The sequence below is a fragment of the Seriola lalandi genome, unplaced genomic scaffold (assembly GCF_002814215.2).
Source record: "Seriola lalandi dorsalis isolate HSWRI2012SDOR001 ecotype SW California unplaced genomic scaffold, Sedor1 jcf7180002054484, whole genome shotgun sequence".
NCBI classification, from domain to species: Eukaryota; Metazoa; Chordata; class Actinopteri; order Carangiformes; family Carangidae; genus Seriola; species Seriola lalandi.
The window spans coordinates 1,107,123-1,122,904 of NW_019525037.1; the positions used below are offsets into that span (position 1 = coordinate 1,107,123).

Here is a 15,782-nt window from a genome sequence, read left to right on the forward strand (position 1 = left end):
GTCAGACAAACACACTGACACATGATCATAGAGGATATGATGTCACTGACAGGCGACCAATGAAACGTTACCATGATTAAAATCACAGATTCCTCTGGTTTGAGAATCGATGGAAACATTTGGGATGATGTAAGAACACAACTCAACAACATATAGAACACAGGTCCAGTTGTTTTTAGACATTTTAATGTGGAAAAATTACAGGATATAACTTTGAAACATACATTGTTTTTCATTAAATCTTTTTACCAAAATAGTTTTCTTTCAAAAATGGTGTCGGCCTTCTTGCAATACCTTTGCGGCCCACTAGTGGGCCTCAGCCCACAGGTTGGGAACCAGTGATATAAATGAATCAACACCTCCAACTCATACTAATGTTCACAACCTGAAGCACAGTAGGAGGAGGGGTCGCAGAGATTCGTCACTCCAGCTCATTAATCAACCCTAAACTCAGCTGAAAGCCTCATTCTGAGTCTGTCACACTCAAAAACCAGTTCCACCAGTCACTGTATATCGGGGTGATTTCGGGATTCAGCCTCAGCTCTGCCTTTTATTCACTATTTGTTTGTAACGTGAGGCTTCGATATGTGGCGCTATGGGTCACTTGGAGGTTACTGTAACTGATGCACAAATATTTAAATTTGTAAATATGTAAATAATAATTGTATAAAATAAATATGTCAATAATTAACTGTATAAACACTGTAAATATATTTTTTACTAAATCAACTCAAATATACAACATGAATTAACATCTACACCTTCAACAACAATCACACCCTCCATCTTGTTCTGACATGATGGAAACTGAACATTTAATAATATTTCCCCAAAACCCTGTTTATCTGATCATTTTATATTAACAGTGTCGGTCTATAAATATTTAATAGACGATTTATAAAACACTTTTCATTCATATACTGTACAAGTGTTAATTAATGTATAGCATTTGACAGCAATTATAATGTCTCCTATGAAGACTATTACTTGTTTGATATTCTACATGTATTTTATATTATTACAGCTGTTTCACACAGCAGCCTCCACTGATGGGTGTCCACAAGAGGAGTTATGGTTGTTAACATAAGAAACACTTACAACTACATTTTAATAATAAAAACACTTAATTTGTATAGCACCTTCCAAATAACAAATATCAAGTGCTTCACATGAGTCAAATATGAAACATCCAAACAAATCAAAGTGAAATTAAAAAGACATCACACAATAACTTTTTTATAAATATGTAAACAAGTGAGACAAAACTGAACTGACTCTGAGAGTCTGATCTCCTCTGACAGTAAAGGCCCCATCTCAATAATGTGTTAGAAACCAGTTATTAAATCTTTATACACCGCTTATGAAAGCTGAATAAAATAGTTCTTTGAATGGAACTGAATAGAGAAGCCCTGAATTTAAACTTTAGCTGACATAATTTGTTTTACATTTACACATATGTTCATCCATTTTATTTTGAAGGTCTTGACCAGAAGTGCCTCTTGCTTCCACTCTTGGTCTGAACCCCGGACAGCCCCTCCCCTCTGTGAACCTCTGACTGTGTCTCCACCATCCACTCACGGCTCTGACAATGACGCTTGGTGTGAATCTGCTGCTTCTTATCTCTGTGACTGTGGAGGTCTGTCTCCCTCTGGATCATTGTCCGGCTCACTGCCACTGTGACTGGGACGTCCTCAGTGTGTCCTGTGTCGGCGCTGAGGTCCTGCCTGTTTTCCACCGCAGCACACAGGAGGTGTAAGTACCCACATTCTCTCAGCTCAGGCTTTTCATCAGGACTGAAACCAGTCCAGACTGTCTGTGTCTGTTTCAGGTGGCTTACTGGGACCAAACTCTCCTCTGTTCCTCAGAACGCCTTCGCCAACTTGGCCAACGTTTCTCACATGTAAGATTTTCTTTTTTCCCATCACTAACTTTTCTTTCAAACCAAGAACAGGAAGAGTCACTAACCAGGAAAAATAAAGAGTATTAAAACTAACAAAGACAGCAGTCCCTCCGCCAAGGCTGCAGAGTGCAACACAGTGAGACTCAACAGACTGCAGAGCAGTCAACTTGTGGAACCACTGGTGGGCTGCAAAGGTATTGCAAGTGGGCCGACAAATCATTTGCAGAACAGTACAATTTTGGTGTGGGTGACCTGCCAGGGGGCCGGTTTACCAATACTTACCAATACTAACCAATACCAGTCACTTCCTTTCTTCCCCCTCTCTTTTTGTTTATTTATGTTTTATCATTAATATTATTTGTGTTTAATACTTGTTTTCTGGATCCTCTTCCATCTTACGTCAATAGTTCTGCTAGATTTCTAATCCTGCCAATTATTATCTCCATTTTATAAATGTCATTAATTGTGTCCCTCCCTTTGCTTAATTATGGTGCCTCTGTTTTCAGCCAATTTGGTGTTACGTGTTAAAATACTGCTACTTGTCATGTTTTGCCATGGCAGACACTTTTTGTTAGTTTTATTTTGGACTTTTCGCACTTCCTGTTCTATTTTGTAATTTAGTTCCTTGTGTCACAGTGTTTTTGCTTCTTGTCGTCGTCTTGTTTCTGTGTAGTGATTGTCTGCCCCGCCCTGATGTGTTTCACCTGTGTGCAATCGCCTTGCCTCCTGTGTCTATATAGTCTTTGTGCTCCCCTTTGTCTGTTTATCCCTGTTGTCTCTCTGTTGTTCCCTGGATCTTGTGCCAAATAAATCTGTCTGCACTGTCCCCAATGTGTTGCCTGCATTTGGGTCCTACTTACCTCATAACCTTGACACTACTCTTAATATTCTGAAAAGATAGTAATGAGTTAGTTGAGAAAGATGCTGCAGTATTCTGCCAAGTAATAATTTGGCATAATAATTAGGAAATAATAATTTCAAAAAGAGTTTGCACTGAGAAATAGTGTCCATAACTTGTCTTATTTCAGTCCTGTATTTCTGTAACACAGCGCAGGAATATAAGATATGGGTGCAGTTGCCTTCTACCTTCCCACATTTGCTCCAGGAAAATGGAGTCGCCTCCTCAGAGTGCTTTGTTTGGATGACAGGTGTTATAAAGAATCGTGATTGAATTTTCCAAGAATACAATATACAACTAGTGGTTGTATTGTAACTTCAGATTCCTAGAGAAAGACATGGATCTTTCTCATCTGGTTGTGTTCATGCTGTATTTGTCTGTTTTTTTCAGCTACATCTCTGATGACGACACTTTAACACATCTGGAGAGACATTCTTTCTACAACCTGTCCAGAGTCACCCACATGTACGTCACCCTTCAACACCTGATTGTGATTAAAGTGAAGCCAGAAAATAACAGAGTATCTGTGTGTGTGTGTGTGTGTGTGTGTGTGTGTGTGTGTTTGTGTCCAATAGACAACTGAATGGTATCAAAACACTGTCACACATTGACCATGAGGCGTTTAAGGACCTGCCTAATTTAAAATACCTGTAAGTGAAATCTTCTCAGTGCATCATAGAAAACAATGTAATTGTTGTCTAAACTTTTAACTGAGGTTTGTTTGAACCCAGTGGGATCACCAACACCGGTCTGACCTCCTTTCCTGGACTACAGTACATCCGGTCCAGCCAAGAGGATTTTATTTTGTATGTAGCATTTAAATAGAAATAACTGAAAATGTGTCATGCCTGATAAAGTGTACGACTAGTGTAAAATGTTTCACCTTCATTCGTCTTTAACAGGGAGATACTGGAGAACGCCTTCATACACGTCATCCCTGCTAACTCCTTCAGTGGAATATGTGAGAACGCTCTGAGCATGTGAGTGGGCCTCAGTTCAGTGGTTCGAATGTCACTTTATGGTGGTTTTAGGATCATTTTGGTTTTAGGATCATTTTCTCTTACCAATACTTATCAATACTTACCAATACTTACCAATACTTATCAATACCAGTCACTTCCTTTCTTTCCCCCTCTCTTTTTGTTTATGTACAACTTCTGTCAAAAGTCCATGTCAATCCATCTTACATCAGTCCAGAGTTGTAATTAACTTGGCTGAGAGACAAGATAATTAAAATGACGCATGTCTATGAGGAGCCATGATGTCCACGTCTCATCTGGACCGGTCCACACAGAGGCTGCTGCTGCTGCTGCTGGGAAGTGTCTTCATTTCGTGCAGACACATATGAACTTGTGTTCACATTATCTCCTCCCGGCTGCCGTTTATAAATATCACTGTCTTTTGGTTTTTAGCAAAAATGAAAATAGTTGTATTTCACTTTGAATTCTGTAAGACACAGAGTACCAGAAGAGACGTCGAGGTGTCTTTTGAACAAGACGCAGACGGAGACCAACTGCAGGCTATAGATACGTTTGGGGTCGACTTCTGTGATTATACGATATATAGTAATAATCTGGGATTCTAGAAAATATGTCTATATAGTGTCTTTTAAATTTACTTTTAAATTGTTCTCTCTGTGTCGGTCTCATATTCCATCTATTCATTATCACTGTCATTTAAAATTCTGGCTTCGCTTTTGTATATTTGTGTATTGACACATCACCCAACAGAGTTGATGTTTTTAAATGTGTTTCATTATTTAATCTCAGTAAAATATTCACAGACAGAATCTTATAAACCATAAAGACGTATGTCTGCGGTTTGAGTCCACGACTTCACAAATTTTCCTCTGTATGGAATAAATGAATGGAGGGTTCACTTGATAACAGCCCCCCCCCTTCTCTTTTTTTTTAAGCATGCTGAATAGCAACGGCCTGAAAGAGATCCAGAGCTTTGCCTTCAACGGGAGCAGACTGGAGGAAGTGTATGTCATTTTGAATTATTGCAGTGAAACAACAATATTGTGGTTATGTACAACTCCTGTGCTTTTAGTCTCCTTTTAATGTGTTTGAGCTTTAACTGGCTGAATTACTAAAATGTTTTGATGAAGTAATGTAGTAATGTGGAGTTCTGTATGTGTCACTATGATCGCAGGACTTTGCCGTTCACCTGCTCTCTGTTCTTCAGGTATCTTCACAGGAACCTGGATTTGGAACAAATAGATGAAAATGCATTCCATGGTGTGATTCACGGCCCGACTCACCTGTGAGTGAAGGATATCTGCACATGATTATAAAAAATGAATGAATGCCCTTCTTGAGAAAACAGAAGGAACGCTGCTTTGTATCAAACAGAATCTTTATTTTGTGCATGCAGCAGATGCTGAGTCTGAGTCTGGCTCCAGCTCTGTGTCCACGTGAAGTAACCTGAACTCTTTGTCTTTCCAGAGACATTTCAGAAACCAAACTTAGCTCTTTGCCCTCAAGAGGTCTGGAGGCCATTGAAAAGCTCCAAGCTAAAAACACTTGGGCCCTCAAAGCGCTGCCCCCCTTCAGGGCCTTCCTCCATTTACAGAGTGCTGAATTGACGTTCCCAAGCCACTGCTGCGGTCTAAAACTGTTGAACAGATGGAGAGGGTGAGTACGACAATGGAGATTGTTTCCCACTGTGGTTTCTTCTCCTTGTGTATTTTGTCCTTCACATACCAAAGCGCCCTCAGACCTGCAGTGTGTGCTGGTGGACAGGTCTGGACTGATGAAATAAAAGAGAAAGTTTGTGTGTTGTTGTTGTTGATGGCCTTTAGTCGCAGTAATGTTTCAGTACTGAGTCTTCATCAGGTAAAACTCATTCTAATTCTCAAACAGCAGAACTATTGATTTCTGAACCCCCACCCGATACATATCAGAGGAGACAGAGTCCACAATGAGGCTCCTCCTACTGTCCACTCACTGTCACTGCAATACATTACAGGTCTGGCCAAACATGACACCTGGTTTTAATACGACACACAGGATGTGTTTGTTGCTAATGTTTTTCAGACCATACCAAAGAATAACTAATTACACTAATTACAAACATAATGGTTTTTAAATTGTCTGTTTATTTGGTTCATCTTGTATTTGTTCTTTTATGCTCTCTATAAACTCTGTATCTATATATTCTCTGATATAATCCTGTATACAGAATTATTCCTTCAGATTTCACTTAATCTTTTGAAGAGCTCATTGACCTCACCTTCACATGTTAGATTTATATGTACTGTATATGGTGCAGGTGGTCTATGGTTTTTATCTGACTGACACGTTGATAACAAAATGACTACAACCGATCAGAGGTGGATGAAGTCCACGACTCCATTACTTGAGTCAGAGTATTGATCCTCCTGGTCAGATATGACTCCAATACAAGTGAAAGTTGTTCACTCAGATTTTTACTTAAGTTAAAGTACTGGAGTACTTCATAGAAATGTAGTGGAGTCAAAAGTATGATATACTGTAAGTAAAGAGTAAAAGTCATAAGTTTCCGAAAAACAAAACTCAAGTACAGATACTCGAAAAATATACTTAAGTACAGTACTCAAGTAAAAGTACTTTGTTACTGTCCATCCCTGCAACAAGTTGACAATTTCTACATTTGAGTGCATCTAAGAACATGTTGTGATTCATTCTCTGATTAATGATCTTTCTCATCTGTGTTCAGACACGCTGAGGCAGTTGTCTGCAACCTGACCCGGACTGCTGTGGGGCAGCTGCAGGGATCTTCTGCAGGTCTCTCTCCGAGGTACCGGGGACACAAAATCTACCAACGTCTGAATGGCAGCTTTGGTCTCACAACTGCCGGCTCCACGAATCACAGTCATTACTACAACACCCCCATCTGTCCGACTGAGCCGTCTGAAACTGAGGATCTGTATTATGTGGAGTTAACCACAGAGCAGCTCAGTGAAGGGTTTGACTTTGCACTGTGTGATGATCTTCACACAGATAATCATGGACCCTGGTGCAGCCCCGTGCCTGATGCTCTCAACCCCTGTGAGGATGTGATGAGTCAGGGCTTCCTCAGGGTGTTGGTGTGGGGGGTTAGCCTGTTAGCCATCTCAGCTAACCTCCTGGTGATGTTCATCTTGCTGACAAGCCGGCAGAAGTTGTCTGTCACCCGATTCCTCATGGGCCACCTGGCGTTTGCAGACTTCTGTATGGGGATGTACTTACTGATCATTGCATCTGTCGACCTCTACACACACTCCCATTATTACCACTATGCTATCGCCTGGCAAACAGGAAGTGGCTGCAATCTGGCAGGGACATTATCAGTGTTTGCCAGCGAGCTGTCTGTGTACACTTTGACTTTGATCAGCCTTCAGCGCTGGCACGCCATCTTCTACGCCATGAGGCCAGACAGAAACATGAGGTTACGTCACGCGGCTGTGCTGATGCTCGTCGGCTGGCTGCTCTGTGCGGTCCTTGCACTGCTGCCGCTGTTTGGTGTGAGCAGCTACCAGAGAGTGAGCATCTGCTTACCCATGGACACCGAGACTACCGCTGCTCAGGCCTATGTGGTCTCCATTCTGATGATTAACATCATGGCTTTCATGGTGGTGTGCTTATGTTACCTCCACATCTACTGCATGGTGCACAATCCGCAGCACCAGTCCAGCAGGTGTGACACCAGCATGGCCAAACGTATGGCGGTCCTCATTTTCACCAGCTTCCTGTGTCTGGCTCCCATTTGCTTCTATGGCTTGTTTGCAGCTTTCCACCAACCACTGATGACTCTCACGGATTCAAAGGTACGACTTGCTCTTTGGTTTTAATCCAGATTTTTTTCTGTGTATAAAATAAAGGCTGATTTATGTTTTCCTCCACAGGTGCTGCTGGTGCTTTTCTATCCTCTCAACTCTTGTGCACACCCATTTTTTTATGTTATCCTGACAAAAGCATTTCACAGAGACATCCTGATGTTGCTGAGCCGGATGGGACTTTGTCAGTGGCAAGCACACCTCTACTGAAGCCAGCCTGTCAGTACTAATCCCCACATATACAGAAAGACAGTATGAGCCCCGCAGTCCAGCACCCACATCCCAAAACATCGAAATATGGGAATCACCTAGCAACAAGATGTGCTGAAATTGCTTTTGAAATCAATTAATCTTTCATGCAGTAGTAGTAGTAGTAGTAAGTGAAGAGCAACAATTGTCCTCATATATAAATGTACTTGCAAACACAACAACAAACAACTAACTTAGTTAGTAAAACTGTAACTTAGGCTAAAACTAGAAACTAACTAACATTAGGTAGCTCAACTGTAACTAAACTAGAAACTAATTAAGCTTCACTCGGTTTCTGGACTGTATCATGTCATCAATATCATTTGTAAATTTGTATATTTATATGCACTAGTCTTTATTATTATATGTTAGTTAAGTCTTATGCTAGTTTTGAACATAACCTGCTTCTTAATATCTCTGTATAGCTCTTAACATTATCTAGGTTTCCGATAATCTTTCTTTAACATTAGTCTCTGTCATTTCTGTACTGATGTTCAGGTGTTATTATGTGATGTATAGATGCAGTAATGACTACTGAATACTTATGTAATAATGTAGTAATGACTACTGAGTACTCATGTAGTAATGCAGTAACGACTACTGAGTGTCCACGGTAAATGGTAAATGGACTTGTACTTATATAGAGCTTTTCTAGTCTTACTGACCACTCAAAGCGCTTTACAATACTTGCCACATTCAGCCATTCACTCACACATTCATACATCACACTCATACACTGATGGAACAGCCATCAGGGGCAAAGTGGGGGTTCAGTATCTTGCCCAAGGACACTTAGACATACAGGCCTGCATCAGTGGGAAGCATTAAGTCACTGCTGACCTTGACCGGAGCAGTCCCAGTGCTCTGCAGAGCAAAAACCTGAAAGTCTGGAAAATTTCTAAAATTGAATACAGAAAGAAAAAACAGAAAGAAAGATCCAGAGACGCCTTCTTTAAGAGGGGTAAATAGTGGCATGTTCACAATTGGAGAGAAAAATACCAGTAGACAGAGAGCAGTTAACAATCTTTCCCTCTTTGTACATGTACAAAGAGGGAATTTCTCTCTAAGAGGCCTGGCTCTGGAAGATCTCCACTTGATTCGTCTCATTCAGACCAGACGTAAGCCTTATTATCAGCTTCAGTTAAACTTGAGAATGCAGTTTCACCAGAGAACTGTATATTGTTTTGTCCCTCATCTCTCATGTTGCGTTGACACATGCAGATAGTCGTAGGCAATCTGTGGCGTCTTGTGTAGCTGTAGCTCTGTGCGTTGCACTGAGCACTTCATTTAAATACTCCACTCCAACTGGACAGTACTACACAGAAGGAATGGTTCAATTCCTGTTACACAATTTGTTTTTGGTTTCCTTTTTACTTTGTAAAATCTGATCAGCATCTTATATCTGTTACAATGAAGAAGGGATAGGGGTGGATCCCTGCTTCCTGGATTGTGGATTACCTGACAAGACGACCACAGTACGTAGTACGAGTACGTGTAAGTTTTTCGGTTGGATACTTTCAAATCTAGCTAACTCAGACTAACATCTCCCAGATTACTCCTCCATCTTTAACATGATTGACTCAGCTGTTGTAGCTGAAAGCTTTCATTCATTTGAGGCTCTTCACTTGATGAATGCTGCATTCAGGTGTCTGGCAGTTTAGTGACTTGGGAAGTGTTCACACACATCTGAATATGCATTCAGAGCAATTTAAATGCCACGACTGAGGAGCGTGAGTGCTGCTGATAAATGTTTTCACTCTTCAAGTGCGCATTAACAAAAAAAAACCAACAACGACAAAAACAAACAAAGTGCAGCCACAGTCTTTCCCTCTCAGGCAATAATCCAGCAATAAGGCATGAGAGGGAGCGATGATGTACTGAATATCACGGCTGTGATTCGGTCATAGCGGCCTCATCATTAAATTCAACTGTTATTTCTGGAATATATTCATATTTGCAACGTTTGTTACAGTCTAAGATAACGACCGTTAATGTTACGATGATTAACGGTTAATAGAACACCTGTACAGCTGAGTCATAGTTAAAGTCCCAGTGCTGTTATGCTCTATATATAAACACTCATGGAAAGCCTCTCGACCAATCAAATTACTTGGTCGGTACTAGCTATTGTATAATTTACTTTAAACAGATATTCTTTCAGTCTTTTGTTTTACTAATTTTTCTTTTCATTTTATTGAGATGATCTAAATCCATCTCTTATGTATTTACATACACCCCAGCTTTAGGCCTGTCTGAAATCGTATTAGTTATCCAGTGCCATACATTTTTAAAAAGACATCACATACAGTCCCAGACAGAGACCCTATGATAGCCCTGCTCATCTTGGCCTGACTTAGGGTGCAGTCTAATATTACGACAATAAAGCAGTCATTTTTGAGAATAAATCATATTTCAAGGATAAAAACTCATAATATTGCAAGAATAAAGTTGTGATTTTACAAGAAAAAAGTCATAATATTACAAGAATAAAGTCGTAATTTTACAAGAAAAGTCATAATATAATGTCAATAAAGTTGTACGATTGTAAAGGTTCTGTGTTTTCGAGGGGAAATTTTACATTTTTAATTTTTGTAATATTATGATTCTATCCTCGAAATTACAGATGTCTTTTTCCCTCAATGTAACACTCCATCATACCAGTCAGACCTGATGTCACCAGGCAGAATTTATTTAATACATTTTTATTTTTTTATATTTACTTATGTGGTGTCAGAAAAAGCAAGCAGGGCAGGAAATAGAGTGGGTGGCATTGTTACTATAAACTGAAGCTAACATAGCTAGCGGGCTAACAACAGTAGTCTACAAAGGTGGAAATCATAATTTCTTATCAAACATGTTACTGTCATTAATCTCATGAACTGACTACAGTCAGGCAGTATCCAACCTTCTCTGCTGCTTATATTTTCATGTTCTTGAATAAGAAGTCAATCCCACCCCCCTCTCAGACTAGCTGGGCATTGGAGATTTTGTGTCCATGTCAGATTGAATTTGGCGTGAAGTGAAAGAAGCAGAGCCAGGAACCTGTGATCCTGCTGTAATACCTGGTTTTTAAGACTCTGTGTCAGTGTGACTGAAGGTTAGTTAGACTGAAGGTCTTGGAACTGGATTTTGGCACGGGGGCAAAATCTAGTTCCAAGACCTTCAGTACTAAGATGATATTTGGATATTCATAAATCAGTTTGTGTCACATAGAAAAATTGCACATATTGCACAGAAAGAGTTGAGAAGATACGAGGGGCCCAGCAGCTGATATTTTGTCCCTGGGTGCACGATGACTTAAACACTCTGTTCCTCCTTTCCAGTGGACTTGTATGAAAACAGCACATTCCAAAGAGTCTTGATATAAAATAAAACTGATTAATTCAAGTGACAAAACTGTAAAAATAAATGCCCACATCCTCCACCGGCTCCAGACCAAGTAGCATTTATTACACTGCACCACACTGTAAAACTGAGTCATTATTCTACAGCATGTCTCTAAAGCCAACACTGTCTCGCACCATGCTGCTGTAGACTGATTTGTACACCTTTAAAACATCCACAGCTGAGGGGCGGAGCGTTGGGTCCTCCTTCTTACACTGGTCATGGATCTGAAAAAGATGGAAGTGGGCTAAGTCTCCTCCAGGTACCCTCCCCATCAGGAACCACGTCACGTCTGGGATCTTCCAGATATCTGTCTTCTCGTCATACTCAGGCATGAGATCGTCTGAAAATGGCTTCCCACTGTCTCTGAACGGCCACAGCTGCTCCGGGGCCACAAAGTCCCCAGTGAGTTCTCGGTGGCCACACTTCACCAACAAGCCTCTGGATGCGTCCACCTCAGGCAGCGCATCCAGATCGTTCACCACCAGGTGAAAGTCATTAGTCAGCAGGAACTGGGAGAGTGTTTTCTCCAGGCTGTTGGAATCACACATGACCCGCCGCCCAGCTGGGCTGTTATGGAGGTAATGGAGGATGGAGACGTAGTCCGTCGCCAGCCTCAGCCGTGTCTGCCACGTGTTATGTTGCTGGTGCTGCTCTTGTGCAAGGACAACATCCAAGTTAAGCAGTGAGCCGTGCGGGTGGTGCTCCGTGACCAGGGTGTGCTCTTCAAGGCAAAACCCCACCAACTGCACCACGTGGGGCCCCTGCAGGGCCTGTACCATGGACAATCCATGGAGGAAATCCTCCAGGTAATCCAGAGAGGACAGTTTGGACAGAGCCACCTTCTGAGTTCTCCACTCAGCCAGGTACACCTGAGCAAAGAAGAGTGGATGCTGAGGTTAGTAAGTCTAGAGTTACAGGTGCACACAACATATGGACCACGGCCAACAACAGTGGGCTTCATGCAACAACACGTTTGTATTCTTATGTTAAACTGGACACAACTGCTCTAAATGGCTCATTTCAATTTGATGAATGTCCCCTGTACTTCGGTAGGAGAGTGCATTCACGAGATTAGCATCATCATTGCTCCCCAGCTCTAAGCACTAGGGAGATCTAGTTAGTTTAAAGTATACCCTTGGCTTTATTACGACGGAGTAGTGGGGCCACATTGAGGAAGAAAAAAAAAAAAAGAAATTTAGAGAATTAAGTCATAATATTACCAGAATAAAGGTGCAATTTTGAGAAAAAAAATCATAATATTTAAAGAAAAAAAAGTCATATTACAAGAATAAAATTATAATTTTATAAGAAAAGAGTAATAATATTATGAAAATAAAGTCATAATATAATGACATCATCATCATCATCATCATCATCATCATCATCAGGACATTGAAAAGATTGTGGAGAAACTGAGTTTATTCTATTGTTAGACAGACAAACAGCAGCTGCCAGAAGCAGCTGAGGCTTTTCCTTCTTTTCCTCAATGTGACTCGAATACTTTGTTGTACTTTATACTGTCAAAGTTATGGAAGTAAACAGTAAACAGACCACAAAACAAACAAAAAAGTAAACTGGCAGCCATGATGCACATCACACTGATGCACTGAATATTCATTTTCTATTAAGTTTTATTGAAGTTCTCTTAAATCACTGGTTCATAGCACTTATGACTTTATTTGATTGAGCGGTTTCTGCATGAAAATACAAACAGGCAGTGAGTGCACAGTACTCAGACGAGCTCATTGTAGAACAGCTGTTTGTACAGGACTTTCTGAAGATAAAAACTTTAAGGAAACAAAATAGATTGAAACATCTTCAACAGGTATTGTCACATTTAAATAAAGACACAAATCTGTAACAATAAAATAATGAACACCGTGTAGTGCACACACCCAAGATCAACCACTTCGTACAGGTGGTCGATTTTGCAGCATTAAAATAAGAATTTGCTTCTTCCATGCAGGGAAAGCATTGTTACAGTAGTGATGTAGTGTAGCACTATAGTACCAAGGTATATCAGATGTCCACCTTTCACCTAAAGAGATTCAAAATAACTCTAGTGTTTATACCATCAGGGTGCTGCACACAGCATATTAATGATGTAGTAAAATCAATTTCATGTCTATGAATCATTCAGAATCATAGAAGTTAAAAATTAGGAATTTTATGTGAATTGTTTGTTTTTCCCCCACCCCTCATTCCTAGCAGAATATTATTTGTAGTCCTTAGCAGTAAACTTGATTGGGCTGGTAGATCCAGCATGAACACAGGATGGGGAGTAGACATCGCCTGAGGTTTCCTGTACCTCTGTCAGGTTTCTTTTTTTCAATCACAGATAAAAAACAAATGCAACATAAAGTGAAAAAGACCGTCTACCTTCTTAATGGCTCCCTGGCCGATCAGCTTCAGCTTGCGTACTTCTGCATTGATCTGTGAACACTGGAGCCAGGGGGTGCAGTTCTTCATGGTGGCCATTTTAAAATGTTGAGGCTGACAGCCTATATGAGAGGACACCAGCTGCACATCACTCTGATACAGAGAGGCTAGATATAAGTAGATTAAAACATTGCTGAAGAGCAAGGCAGCAAGGCCCACCACCACCGTAGGAACACCACTACTGCTCCTGCTCCGACCCATGGTGCTCTGTATCTGAAATGGAAAGCAAAAGTGTGAGAGCATCAGTATACTAGGTCCAGAACACTGAGGAGTAACTTCATTACTGTGTCACTATCTGTCAAACTGGCCCTTCTCTGTAATGCTTGGCGATCCCTCCTCTTCTTCTGCTCCTATATTTTGTGGAGTCCCCCTAGGGTCTATTTTGGGTTCCCTTTTATTTACTATATACACGCCTTGGAGGCAAGTCTTGTGTAGCCATGAAATTGCTTTGCATTGCTACATGAGTGACCCCCAACTATATGTCCCGATAAAGGTATTATACTGTATAATGTTTTTAAGTTTAACTTCCTCTGTTTGTTACATACAATCACTAATAACACATAGTCATATTCAGTGGAAATGTGCAATAAGATCATGAGTGAGGCTTGTTTTATCTTAAACAGTGGTGGAAACTAACTTACATTAACTCGAGTACTTATTTACAGTTCTATGGTACTGTATCTGAATATTTCCATTTATGCTATTTTACTGTTAACTTCTACTCCATTACATGAATTTGACAGGTTTGGTTACTAGTTATTTTTAAGATGAAGATTTTATACAATAGATAATATAACAAGTTTTTAAATGATAACACATTAAATCAGTGGTTTTCAATTAGTAATTTTACTAATACTTTAACGGTATAATGCGTAACTTTTCCACATTAAAAAATCTAAAACTGACTAGATCTATGTTATACATTTTTTGACTTGTGTACCCAAATTTTCAAACCTAAAGTAAGCTCTGATTTTAATGTATCAGCATTGTGGTTGTCTACCAGAAGCATCAAAGCCACATTAAGCCACACTTTTTTAACTATGCAGATTTTTTTTTAATGTGAAAATGCTTTATTTTGTTTTTATACTAGTTTTAATCACTTGGTCTGTTTGTTTTTTGGAGAGGAGACCTCAGAGGAAAATTTGGCTCCTGCTAAAAAACACCTGAGTATCTCGATCACAAGACGTTCAGAGATATAATTGATTAAACCAGTAGTAACTAAACTAGTAGTAACCTTGTAGTTAGCCAGCCCAGCTCTCCCGGAGGCCCTCTGGTGGCCATAGGGGCTTATGCCTCGGGCAACAGTGGTCACCTTAAACGTTCATACTCTATGGACTTCAGATTGTGTATCAGCTGTGACGAACCCGACAAAGAGGCTAATATTCTTTTTAAACAGTACGTTGCTCTAGAAGTCATCTCAGTGTCTGGGAGCTGTCGCTGTAGCGGGAGGTAGTTGTGAGCAGGCAGAGCTTAGTATAGCACAGTAATCTAACGTCCAGTCAGTGTAGAGAGGCTAAAACAGTGAAAACAACAACTGAACATCAGACATAGACAGTTACTAACATACCTGCCGCAGCGCAGGTTCACATGGTGTAATAATCCAGCCCGACAAGCAGCGGACGGGTTCACTGCTAGCATGAGTACAACACACAGACTGGAATTCTACCAGCATCCATGTAGGAAAAAACTTCCGGTCAGATTTACAGAATAAAAGCCTCATATCTTTAATGGGAATAAGCACTGTTATTTTTTATTCCACATTTGTCAGAGCATATTGCCCAGTTCCAGACTGTGAGTGCGTGCGTGCTCGTGTCGGTGTGCGCGTGCGTGCGCACACGTTTGTAGAGTTGATGCTTTTATTGTGAAAAGATGGAAGTATGGTTGATACTGGTTCGTATCAACGACACAGGTTATTATCACCTCAGTACAAGCGACGGAAAGACGTCCAGCTGCAGCGAGCAGGTACCGTGTTATCTCTTAAATATTTCCCCCTTTATCTTTTTAGTTTATCATGAGCTACAGTTCAGACATCTTCACTGAAACTGATCTCAGCTAAGATTCAATGCCATGTTTAACCTGTCAAAACACACCAACGCAACCAAGATAGCTAA

The 15,782-nt window shown here is 40.4% G+C and overlaps 2 protein-coding genes across 2 annotated transcripts; one reads left to right on the plus strand and one right to left on the minus strand.

The window, feature by feature from the left end:
• Positions 1 to 1,485: 1,485 nt before the first annotated feature.
• LOC111659638 (thyrotropin receptor-like) lies at positions 1,486 to 10,246 on the plus strand. Its single transcript, XM_023412655.2, has 11 exons — positions 1,486 to 1,752; positions 1,829 to 1,900; positions 3,189 to 3,263; positions 3,374 to 3,448; positions 3,530 to 3,604; positions 3,701 to 3,778; positions 4,714 to 4,782; positions 4,986 to 5,063; positions 5,246 to 5,434; positions 6,498 to 7,587; positions 7,666 to 10,246. Exons 1-11 carry the CDS (start codon positions 1,589 to 1,591, stop codon positions 7,804 to 7,806), a joined length of 2,106 nt encoding a protein of 701 aa, XP_023268423.1. The 5' UTR covers positions 1,486 to 1,588; the 3' UTR covers positions 7,807 to 10,246.
• A 1,028-nt stretch (positions 10,247 to 11,274) lies between these two features.
• pomk (protein O-mannose kinase) lies at positions 11,275 to 15,353 on the minus strand. The gene is made up of 3 exons (XM_023412639.2): positions 15,239 to 15,353; positions 13,612 to 13,884; positions 11,275 to 12,101 (listed from the first exon to the last, which is right to left on the minus strand). Exons 1-3 carry the CDS (start codon positions 15,341 to 15,343, stop codon positions 11,331 to 11,333), a joined length of 1,149 nt encoding a protein of 382 aa, XP_023268407.1. The 5' UTR covers positions 15,344 to 15,353; the 3' UTR covers positions 11,275 to 11,330.
• Between the last annotated feature and the right edge of the window lie 429 nt (positions 15,354 to 15,782).